The sequence below is a fragment of the Phascolarctos cinereus genome, unplaced genomic scaffold (assembly GCF_003287225.1).
Source record: "Phascolarctos cinereus isolate Bilbo 61053 unplaced genomic scaffold, phaCin_HiC Scaffold_2;HRSCAF=192, whole genome shotgun sequence".
NCBI classification, from domain to species: Eukaryota; Metazoa; Chordata; class Mammalia; order Diprotodontia; family Phascolarctidae; genus Phascolarctos; species Phascolarctos cinereus.
In genome coordinates, this window is record NW_027555625.1 from 406,592,330 (window position 1) to 406,604,504 (window position 12,175).

Here is a 12,175-nt window from a genome sequence, read left to right on the forward strand (position 1 = left end):
CCAGGTACTGTTAAGCACTTTTTTTTTTACAAATATTATTTTACAGTTGATGAAACTGAGGCGTACAAGTTGAATGACTTGCCCAGGGTCACGCAACTATTAGGTGTCTGAGGTTGGATTTGAACGTAGGTCTTTTTGACTTCAGACTCAGCAGTCTATCCACTGAGCCACCAGCTGCTACTCTGGGGAGGAAGCTTGGTCACAGGACTCGAGGGTTCTAGTGTTCTTTAAAGACATGTGTTAGAGTGGTAAGGACCTTGGATGGAGTCAGAGCCTCGTTGTGTGGCAGTCCTCTGAATCTTTTGCCTTTGTCAGCATTTGAGCAGAAGGATGGAAGTAGTTGGAACTATGGCAGAAACAGGGATGATGCTGTATGTAGTGTAATGCATAATATATATAAAATGATAACAATGTAATATAACTGATATATGTAGCCATTATATAGTTATATGGTAAATACTATTGAATAATTAATAATTTTAAATAATAACTAGTATTAAACTATTATATATAATGTATACAACCACTGTTGTTATTTTTTGTGTGTGTGTACATGTATATACATATATATATATATATATACATATATATATATATACATATATATATATATACACACACACACACACACACACACACACACACACACACACACACACGTCATACATCATCCTTGTTTCCTCCGTGATTCTGACTACTTCCACCCATATACCTATCTATCTCTATCTATCCATGTAGAGGCAGCCAAGTGGCTCAGTGGATAGAGCGCTGAGCCTAGAATTAAGAAGTTAATTGGGTTGTTTTAGTGGTGTCGGACACTTTGTGACACCATTTGGAGTTTTCCTGGCAGAGGTACTGGAGTGGTTTGCCATTTCCTTCTCTAGTTTATTTTGTAGAGGAGGAAACTGAGGCAAACAGAGTTAGATGACTTGCCCAGGGACTCCAGGATGGGCATTCAATCCATTGCTACCACCCAGTTGCTCTGGAGTCAGGAATACTTGAGATCAAATCTGGCCTCAGTCACATACTAGCTGTGTGACCCTGGGCAAGTCACTTAACCCCTGTTTGCCTTAATCCATTGGAGAAGGAAATAACAGACCCTTCCAGTATCTTTGCCAAGAAAACCCCATGGACAGTATGGCTCTTGGGTTTATGAAGAGTCAGACGTTACTGAACGACAACAACCACATCTTTCTATATAGATTTAGATCGATCTATCTACCTATCTACCTATCTTGGCTTGTCCTCGGACAGTGGTGATGGAAGAGGATAGGGGACCAGATTAATGAATGTGACAGGAAATGTGGAGCATCTCTCCTTATTGGCACACAAAAACAGGCATCAGGGCCCTAGCTCTCTGAGTGGGAGGAAGGCCTGTTCTGCCTTGGGGGTAGAGGATTGGTTGATACCTTGCCCTGGGAATTCAATTCAACAAGCATTAAGTACCTGCAGGGTCCTGGGCTAAGGCACTGGGGATTCAAGCACACACACACACACACCAAAAAACAAAAAAATCTTTGTCCTCAAGGAGCTTATCTTCTTCTGGAGGAAGGAACTTGTACACAACATATATGAAGTAAGTACAAAGTAATTTGGAGGAGTGAGTAAGGGGAGGGCTGTGGTCCTGTGGTTGGTTTTGACCAAACCGCAGGTGCCCAATCCAATCAGTGCCAAAATGAAAGAGACTTCTTCCTGTGCTGTCTGTTCACTGGGAGTGTGTGTGTGTGGGGGGGCATCTGACCACGCATCCCTTCAAAGAGGAGTAATTGTCTGGTCTTTTCTGTCCTCCCCAGTGGCTTGTGGTCTGGAAAGTCCAGAGAAGCCATGCTTGGGCTGATAGGATTTTTCATCATGAGCTCTGGAGTTCAGGCCTAGCCTTGCAGGGCTGGGGTACCGATTCAGCTGCACCAGCTTCGTCCTCTGCTGGAGACAAGGAGATCCTGAAGCCTGGGATTCTTCATCACTTCTCTTCCTTTTCCAGCAGAACACTTAGAACATGCTCTCACCAGGCATGCTTAGGGGTTCAAAGGTACCTTGCTTAGCCCTGAGGTAGAAGGGGAGCTTCTTTAGTGGAGGACTAAATCTGATAGGATTCTGAAGACACTATGCTCCAGCATCTCTCTCTCTCCATCTTACTGCCTGTCTCTTCCCCTCTGTAGTCCAAGGTGGTTCCTTTGGTGTCCGGACCTCTCCCTCTCTTCCTCTTTCCCTCCTTCACTTCTTTTCCTTCTTAAATTCTGTTTTCCTCCCCTCCCCTCAGACTACACATGCCTTAAAGAGGATCTCTGTCTTCCCTGTGATTGCTGCCTGGCCTTTCTTCCCCAGAGGACAGTGGGATAGATGGGAGGGGCTGGGGCGAGGGGAATAGGAGGCATGCACAATGAACTCTGGAGAGTAGGCCCCTTGGCCCGCATTTGGGTTGTCATTCCTGGAAGAGCTGAAGCAGAGAATGTTCCCCGGAGAGTAAGGCCCTACACTGAAGGAGGAGGAAGAGGAGGAGGAGGGGGGGGTGACCAATCCCTTGGAAGGGATAATCTTATCCTAGCCCCAGCATCCGGGAAGTGTTCTCTTCTCCTTCCCACGTTCTCAACCTACTTGTGTTTAACATCTTGTTCTTCTTTGTTCACTGCCTGGAGAACCTGGAACAAAGGGAAGGTTTAGTCAGAGGATATAGGAGATGCCTCTTGACAGTAGACAGAGGCAGACTGAAGCCGCAGGTTGAACAAACACGGAGTTAAAGTCAGGGGAACTGAGTTTAAATCCTGGCTCTGACATTTACTAATTGTTTGACCAAAGACTTCTCTGAGCCTCTGTTTTCTCCTCTCTAAAATGAGGGTAATGATACTTGTATTACCTTATCGGGCTGTTCTAAAGAAAATGCTTTGTAGACCTTTAGTGTAGACCTTTGAGCTCTTAGACAGGTCACCTAGCCGCGTTTGTCTGTCTAATCTATCCACATCTCTCTTTCCATGTCTCTGTCTATAATCTACATATCAATATGTTGTTTCTCAGTCACGCCAGACTCTTTGCGACCCAATTTGGGGTTTTGCTAGCAAAAATACTGGAATGGTTTGCCATTTCCTTCTCCAGCTCATTTTGCAAATGAGGAAACTGAGTCAAACAGGGATTAAGTGACTTGCCCAGGGTCGCACAGATAGTAAGTATCTGAGGTGGGATTTGAACTCAGGCCTTCCTGACTCTAGGCCTCTATCCACTGAGCCACTCAGTGGTTGCAAAATACATATGCAAACATAATTATCATTGTTATGCCAGAGATGAGGCACCACTTCTTCCTTTTCTCTTCTCTGACCCATGCTTCAGAGTTCTGTGTCTAGTTATAGAAATAAAGACACTTATGCTTTGGGGAAGGTGCATATGTATATACTGTCTATGTTGAGTGTGATGTGTGATAATGTTAATGAATATGAACATTCTCTATTCTATTTCTGGGTATTCATAGAATCGATTTTTGTGTGTCTGCTGTCTCTCTGGGTTCTCATGTAGTGGGGGGTTCCAGATTGTGGATGAGGATGGGGAGGATATAGGAAGGTTTAACTAGCATGTTTTCCCAAGCCCATGGCACATGAGAACCACCCATTGTCCATGCAGTGACACAAGCGTGTTCTATTTATGGGTTAGTGGAAAGTAGTGGAAATAAAGGTTGTGAGTGGCAGGAGGTTGGCTGCCTGCTCCCATCTCTAAGAGCTGTGTTTAGGTAGAAAGAGATTTGGCCAGGAAGCTTTATCTTCTTGACTCTATCCCTAGTAAGTGGAATATCCATTATTTCCCCAAATCTTCTCTTTTTCCCATTGATATGTCATACAGGAATGACTTCTAGTAGAGTGGATTTTGAGTCGTGAGACCTGAGTTCAAATCCAGCTCTTCCACATTGCCCCAGTAACTACGGGCAAGTCATTTAAAGTTTTCTGGGTTTGTTTACTCCTTGGAAGATGAAAGGGTTCGACCAAATGATCTCTCCTCTAAGATCTCTTACAGCTCTAAAATCCAGTGACTCCCAGAAGGGCCAGCAGAGGATGGGATATCATTGAATAACTTAGGGGGAAGTGACCCTCTTTAGAAATCTTTAGAAGATGGCTCTTGGGAAAGGCTTATCTATAGCCTTGAACATCCCATGAAATAAGGCAGCAAAAGGCAAACTCAGGTTCTCACCCCTAGAAACTTTGTTTCTGTCTAAGAAACAGGAAGAGGAGAGAATTGGGAAGGGAAGTAAGATGGGAGGGTTGGTGAGACCAGTGTTAGAGAGGGCTAGTGTGGATGAAGGGTAGGTGTCAGAGCATCCACTCCAAGACATCTGAGAGTCAACTGCCTTAAACAGAAATTATTTTTTCTATCTTCATCCTCCATTTTCTGGTCAGGTGACTGCTAGTTAGTGGAGAAATCCCCTCATCTCGTATTACTTGTGGACCTCTCTCTGGAGCCTGGTTCATGGTGTCCGTGAAGCAGCTGTACTATAGTAGAAAGATGTTGGATCTGATCTCAAAGTATGTGACTCCTGGATCTCTTGTTCTGTTCCTCACTTAACTTCTCTATGATAGTTTCCTCATCTGTAAAAGAGGAAATACTTGCTTACTATGAGGCAGGTAGAAAGCACTACCTCCTTGACAGAGGAGTAGTAAGTAACTAACGGGATGATGTCTGGATGAGGTTTTATAAACTGAAAAGTACCTCTGAAATCTCCTTTAGTTGTTGTTGACCATAAGGGAATAGTCCTGCCTGTCCTGGGTTTCCTTGGTGATTTCCAGGATGGCGGGATGACGCTCATGGTGTTTTTCAGGCTGGGGTGTCAGGGACTCTTCAAAAGGAACACAGGAAACTGGAGGCCTGACAAAGAGAGGATGGGTTGAGATGCGCTGTCCATTTGGAGGCGGAGCTGGGGAGGTCCCTTCCATCTCTGTGAGTCTCGGGAGGAAGGAGGGGCTGAAAAAAAGATCCAGAGGAGAGGAGCACTGGAGGGTTAAGTCCTAGAGAGAGAAGCAGCTGAAGGAGAAAGAGGGACGGAGAACCAGGTGATTCAGTGCTTGCCTTCCTGGAGTTGTCAGCACCATCCCTCAGAGAGATCAGACAGACACTGGAATGGAGAGGAGAGCTCTTGGGGACTGTGAAATCTCTCAAGAGAGCCACAAAAAAACCCCATCTAGGTCATAAGATTTATAGCCAGAAGGTCCTTAGAGATCACCTAGTGTAATTCTCTCATTTTACCAGTGAGGAAACTGAAATGGACCTTTTCAGTGTCACACAAATAGTGAGAAGAAGATCCAGTATTTGAACTTGTGTCCTTGGAGTCCAAATTCCACAGAAAGAGGCTTGAACTTGGAGTAAAAGTCTCTGTCTTGAATTCTGCTGCTCACGCTTACCAGTTATGGGATGACGGGCACATCATTCATCCTCTCTGAACCTCACTTTCTTCACATGTCAACTAGGGACGGCAGTGCCCGTGAGCTGTGGCATTGATCAAGTGAGGCAGCGTGTGTGAAAGGCTTGACAAACCTTGAAGAGATATCTCACCTCCATTGTTATTCTGTACTGTACGGCAATACTAAGGGAAGGTTCACTTAGAGGGGAGACTAAGTCAGCAGTGCTGTATGGAGATAAGGGCTGGTCTGTCTCTATCACTCAGTAGGTAGGACTCCTATGCATCACTGAATCCTTGGTGGTCCTGGAGTCAGAGAAGGTGGTAGATGAAAGAAGCTTGGAAAAGGGGGCCTTCTAAACTGATTCTCTCTCTCTCCCTCCCTCTCCCAGCCTCCCCTTTTCCCCCCTCCTCTCCCTCTCCTCTTTCCTTCCCCCCCCTCTTGCTCTCCCTTCCCCCTTCCCCTCTTCTGTCTCTCTCTCCCTGTCTTGCCACTCCCCCCCACACACGCACACACAGACTTTGGAGGGTGTGACTCGGGATGCCGTGCAGCCTGGCAGCCTCCAGGTTCAGCACACTAGCTGTTATTCTGTGCTGGACAGAGACACTGTGCTATATCGTCAACACAGCATGGGGTACATAATCAGAAAACCTAGGTTTGAATCCCACATCTATTACTGATCCCCTGTGTGACCTTCCACATTTCCCAATTTTGTATCCCTACTGCCTACTGTAGGTAGCACAGTGGCTTTCTACAAACTGGTTACTTAGTAAAATGTCTGATAAATTGAAGTCTCTGAACTTCTGTGGGCCTCTTTTGTAAAATGAGGAAATTGGAGCCAGCTAATGCACATTTTTATTTAGTACCCTTCTTTAAAATCTTCCCTTGTTTTAATAACTTAGGCAAAGATTTTGTTAAAATGAGAAGCCTGATGCAAAGCTCTTGATTTGAAGGTTATGCTTGTAGTGAAGTGTTGATGATAACTGCAGCTACTCGCCAACCAAGGACAGGCTTCTGAACTTGGAAACCATGTGATTTGGGGGGGGGGCATATAGTTTTCATTTTAAGATATAATCAAGTGAGTGAGAATCAAAAAGAAAAAGAAAACATGTTCTTATTTTTAAAAAAAATCTCTGAGGTACCTTTCAACTGTAAATCCTATGGTCTTGTGACCTTGGCTCAACAAAGACATTTAATCTTATTGGGTCAACAAGATAATGGACTGCAGTTGCTGTTGTCGGTCGCTTCTTCATCCATGTTAACCTTCAAGGAGCAGGGAGATTGGAGAATGTTTTCTGACATGTCAGTCTGGAGCTAACTGAAGTTTGGGGGAGCAGCGGGGGTGGTAAGCAAGTTAGTCTTGAGCGGAGGTAGACCCCATTGGGAAAAAACCTGACACTGGACAGTTATGTTTCTGTGTTAGAAGACAAATTAGGAAAAGTCATTAATTAACTTTATGTAAAGGTAAGAATCCTTTAAGATAATAAGCCCCTTGCATGCATTTAAAAACATGAATCACTTTAAAAAACAAACCAATGATTTCTTGTTCAGATTATATCTTTTGCAGATCTGTAAAGGGTTTAACTGATATACAGCAATGCTGGACTGCCTCAGCAGATGACAGCAGCCAGAGGTCTAGAAAAGGGCCCCTTGTCTTGGCTCAGTGAAGGAGGTGGGAGGGGAGAGAGCCCAAGTCCACATGCAGAGCATGTGGTGGGATGGCTTTCTGGGGCATCTTCAGAGAGGCTTCTCCAGCATGCTCCAGGGGGCCTGTTTACGTAGATGAGTGTATCTATAGAACTGTGAGCTTCATTTTTATATCCTACTTAATCCTACGACAAAGACCCCCGGTGGAGAAAGCTTCTTTGGGAGGGGTAGGGTAAATAGTTGCCTTGCTGCCTCCTGAGTTGGTCTTGGGAGGTCCTGGGGTGCTCCCCACTGACCGTAGTTTTGAGTCACCCTGGGCCATAGTTCCAGAGAAGGTGATGTGTTCTGTTGTATATCTAGAGATGCAAATAATAGATTTGGCCGCACCTGGTACCTCGGACCTTGAATCTCAGGACTATACGGTGTCCCCTTTGTGGTCATCCCTGCCCCTTATGCCACCTTGGGGTGTTTCCTGATTTATCTAATAGCTGGGTTTGGCTCAGGCGGTAGAGACTGCGAGAGATGATTACTCTTCCCACATCCTGGGGAAGAAACTCCACCCAGTACCTCCTGATGACCTCAGGTCACCCCCTTTGTGTCGGGAGGGGTCAGGAAGAAAATCGTTAATGTGGGGCTGGCTTCTGGGGAACAGTGACTTCCTGCTTATCTGTGGGGGATGTGGGGTCATCAGATTGGTTTGACCTCTGATCAATAAGGTCCCTGGTGAGTATGAGTTGTCTGAAGGTGAATCAGGAATCCTTGAGACTTGTTTCTAGGGGCTGGAGAGAGGCATTGGGCTGCTGAGGAATCAAAATACTGACATCATTCAGGTTCAGAGATGGATGGGATTGTAGGCAAGCTCATCCTATAAACAAGCTACCAGTCATCTGACTAAGCCCAAGGGGAACCACAATCTAAATCCATTTAGTAAACCTAAGGTATGAATTATGACACATAGTTCTCTCGGGGCGGGTGTGGGGGAGGACAGAGAGAGAGAGAGAGAGAAAGGGGCAGAGAGAAGGGAGAAGAGAGAGACAGAGAGAGAATATTGTGGGACATAATTGGGTGTGATTTCCTGGAAAAAAGTCTTTGGGATTCCCTCAGTGGGTTAAATTTCTTTATTAGCATCAACAAGAAGGGCTGAGGCCAAACTGAGCCTCAGTTTCCTCAGAGGCTCCTAAGCCCAAAGTAGGACTGCAAATTTCTAGAAGTATGTCTCTATGTGTTAATGACCCTTGGACCTAAGCTTAGTCCTTGGTGGAGATTTGATTCACAAAGAGAGAATCATTGGGTTGGGATGCGTGCAAAGGTCACGATGCAGTGTCCTGTAATTTCGTGGGAGATGCCAACAATACTGAACAAAACTCGCCACCGTGTGAGGTTCAGAATGTAAATTGACTGTTTTAGGAATGTGTAGAATCCTAGTTCTTGAGCTGGAAGGGATTTCAAAGGCTATCCAGTCTAGCTCCAACGTTTTATAGTTGAGGAAAGTGAGATGCAGAGAAGTTAAGTGATATGCCAAGGTCACATAGGTGGTAAGCATCAGAGATGAGATTTGAACCCAAGCTCTTTCCGCCGTACTGTGAGTCATAAGTCAGGGTGGGTTGGAGTGATTAAGGATGATTTCACAGAGAAAAATTGGGCTTGATCTGGACCTGGAAGTATGGTTAGGATTTGGAAGGTCAGAAGAGGGAGGGGACCTGAATTGAGCAGACGGAACACACGGTATGATTGTAGGACACAGAAGTGCATAGAGCATGGGCCTAGTGTGTTGGCATACCCAGGGGGTGGTGACATACCATGCCCACCCTCTATGCGCCCTATGGAGAAGGCATCGAGATTGGAATGCTTGTGGTGTATTTATGGGACAAGACGAGGATGTTGATTTGACTGGAGTGGAGGCTGAGCTGGGAGTATTCGGAGATAAAGATGGACATTCTTATTCCTGATGAAATTCTGGGCATATGCTCTGCTGCTCTCCTCCCGTAGATAGGATCCAGAATCCCACTTCATGGTGACAATTTCTTCACGTGACCCTGAAGCCCCCCAGTTGGCCAAACTGGGAGGGCAGAGGAGGAATTTGGTTCTAAGGAAGTCATTTTTCTGTGGGCCTTGGGTGGGGGGAGCAGGGGAGGAGAGTCTCTCTTGTAGTACCAGAATCTTGAGTCAGGAGGTGAATCTGGCTTTCCATTCTGAATCTGCCTTAATTAACTTGGGCAAGAGGACGCCATTGCTCCGTGCCTCAGTCTTCCCCCTGTCTCCTGAAAGCTGCAATAAGGCCGTGTTGTGTTTGTATTGCACTTCTTTCTCACCCATCGTCTCGTCTGATCCTCATAACCGTCCTGTGAGGTTGGAGGGCAGGTTTTATCCCTCCCATTTTATAGAGAAGGAAATTTGATGCAGTGTGAAGTTAAGGGCCACCCAGCAAGTCAGTGACAGGGCCGAGACTGGAACCCAGATCTGCAGATTCCACTGTGAGGAACAGTGAGATGTACAGGATGGAGTATTGAACTTGGAGTCCGGAAGACCTGGATTCAACTCCTCCCTAGGCAAGTCACTTAATCTCTCTTTCCTCAGTTTCGAGGCATCTAAGTGGCTTTGTGGATAAAGTGCTGAGCTTAGAGTCAGGGGGAGCTGGCACTGCAGAAATCCTGCCTCGTATATTTATTAGCTGTGTGACCCTGGGCAAGTCACTTAACCTTTATCAGCTTCAGTTTCTTCATCTGTAAAAATGAGGGGGCTGGTCTCCATGGCCTCCAAGGTTCCTTGCAGCTCTAAACATAGGGATCCAATCCCGTTGTCCTATTATATTTTCCCCACCCTAGTCTTCTCCCGCCCTGTCATATGAGGGTCACACATTGCTTCCCACAGTTGCTCAGAACCACAGCTGAAACCAGTGCAGGGGCTCTGGGCCGTCAGCCCCAGCTCCCCTCTGTCCCCACCCTTACTCCCTGTGAGGCCTTTCCTATGGAAGAGAACTGGGGACCCCGAGCTCGCTGTTCCAGGAGTCACCTTGTCTCTCCCCCCTTACAGGTGTTGGCGGCTGAGGAGAACGTGGATTTCCGTGTCCATGTGGAGAACCAGACGAGAGCTCGGGATGATGTGAGCAGGAAGCAGCTGAGGCTGTACCAGCTGTACAGCCGGACGAGCGGGAAGCACATTCAGGTGCTGGGCCGGAGGATTAGCGCCAAAGGGGAAGATGGAGACAAATATGGTAGGAGACTTCGCTGGGCTCGGGGATTCTCCCCCAGCCCCCTCGTGAGCCTGGGGCGGGGCTCATCGGCTGAAATAGCTACCGAATCCCGAGGGAGGGGGTACGGGGGTACACAGAGTCCTGGGCACGGGGTCAAGTGATTTGATCTGCTGCTTCACCAGCCCCTTCTCCAAGAAACCGAGCAGGGTGAGGGCTTTCTCTGGATCTTTGTTGACTAAACAGTCCTCCTTTTAAAAAGGCAGATTTAGGCTAAATATCAGGAAAAACCTCCCAGCAACCAGAGCCATCTCAAAGTGAGATGGGCTGCTGGCTCCGGGTGGGGGTGGGGTGGGGGGTTTCCTGGCTTCTCGGTGACTACAGGTCTTTAAGCTGGATAATCACTGGAGGGGATTCTTATTCAGGCATGAGTGGTACTAGCAGCCTTCAGAGGCCCCGTCTAGCTCTGAGATTCTGTGGTGGCATATACCCAGTGGGCAGCTGTGTGTGTATATGTGCATGGGTACCATGTCAGCTTTCAGCGTGCAATAGTGGTGTGGAATGCCTTCCTTTCTTTTCCCTGATTCCAGAGCTGTAACTAGAAAGTACACCCCCAATTAAGGGACGGAAGAAAGTATCTCATTGTGGGGTGAAAGAGAGGCCTTGGGACACTGGTGAAAGACCACTGCTGGAGAGGGAAAAGGACTCTGGGGGTAGCAGAGGCACTGACCCCAGTGCACTGTCTGTTAGCTTGCTACTAAAACTAAGCTCTGTTGTTTCTGTTTCTTGATGTCCTCTAAATTGTTTGCCCTGTGGCAGAGCCTCAATTGCCATGCCCTGTTTATGTGCTCTCTGACCCTCAGGGAACTTTTTTGATGACTGAGTTCTACTTAAACTCTAGGGATGACACTATGAGGTTGTTTGGGGTCTCCTGAACCTCCAAATTGCTATTGGCTCAAGGCTTGAGGAAAAGAAAATCCATTACTCCATCCCTTCCTTCTATACAGGCAGAAAAACAGAAAACCCAATCCGTTTTCTCACTGGTATCTTCTTGTTTTCCAAAGGGAAAACCTTTGGGCCTGAGCTGAAGCGTAGGAAATGCTAGCATCTCTGTTTTTTAGTCTAGGCATGCAGTCCCCATAGGAAAGGATCAGAGAATTATAGACCCTTAGAATTTAGGGTGCTTAGAGACTGTCTAGCCCCTCCTTGTAGGCCCTGCCCTTTAAGTCTGGGATGGGGAAGGAGTGCTCTAACTTTATAATCTGCTTATTCCCAGGAGTCAGATCCTTGGAGAAGAGCTAGGGGGGTGGGGAGGTCTGTAGCCTGAGATGAGATGGTCTTGGAGTCTCAGACAGTGGAAGCTGCATGTATGCTTGCTGGGGGAGGTGGACCAGGGCTTGGGGGGCCAGGGGACTTGGGCCTTGTGTATGTATGTGGGTAGATTGTATATGTGTGTGTGTGTGTGTGTGTGTGTGTGTGTGTGTGTGTGTGTGTGTGTGTGTGTTGGGGGGGGCGGTAGTGCCCTGGGAGCTCTCCAGCTGAAACAGCAGGATGCCTGGCCTGCCAGGCCCCCAGCTCCTGCCCGATACAGTTGTGACATGACAACAAGACAAATAATTTCTTGAACCTTTTATCTTAGACTCCATTTATTTTCACTCACTCAGCCCCGGGGCAGAGCTGACCTCATCTCAAGATCCCAGAGTGTGGCAGCTGCACGGTCACCGGGGGCTGGGCTGGGCTGGGCAAGCTGAGCTCTGAGCCCTGCACTGCCCAGCTGCCCAGGAGCTCGATGTCAGAGGGTCCCTGCATCTCTCCTTCACTCTGCTTCCCTGTGATCCTCCCTCTCTCTCTCTCTCTCCCCCATATCCTCTCCTCTTCATCTCTTATCCCTACACCCTGTCTGTCCCCTCTCCCTGTCACCCTCATCCCTTCATGTTTCTCTTCTCTTTATTTTCACTGGGGGAAC

At 47.1% G+C, this 12,175-nt stretch overlaps 1 protein-coding gene across 1 annotated transcript in view; it reads left to right on the top strand.

Moving 5' to 3' along the window:
• FGF18 (fibroblast growth factor 18) overlaps nt 1-12,175 on the top strand; it is a 48,455-nt gene that overhangs the window by 9,023 nt on the left and 27,257 nt on the right. The window contains exon 3 of the mRNA XM_020992414.2: nt 10,053-10,233. Within this exon, the coding sequence (XP_020848073.1) occupies nt 10,053-10,233 (181 nt within the window). The remainder of the gene's footprint in view (nt 1-10,052; nt 10,234-12,175) is intronic.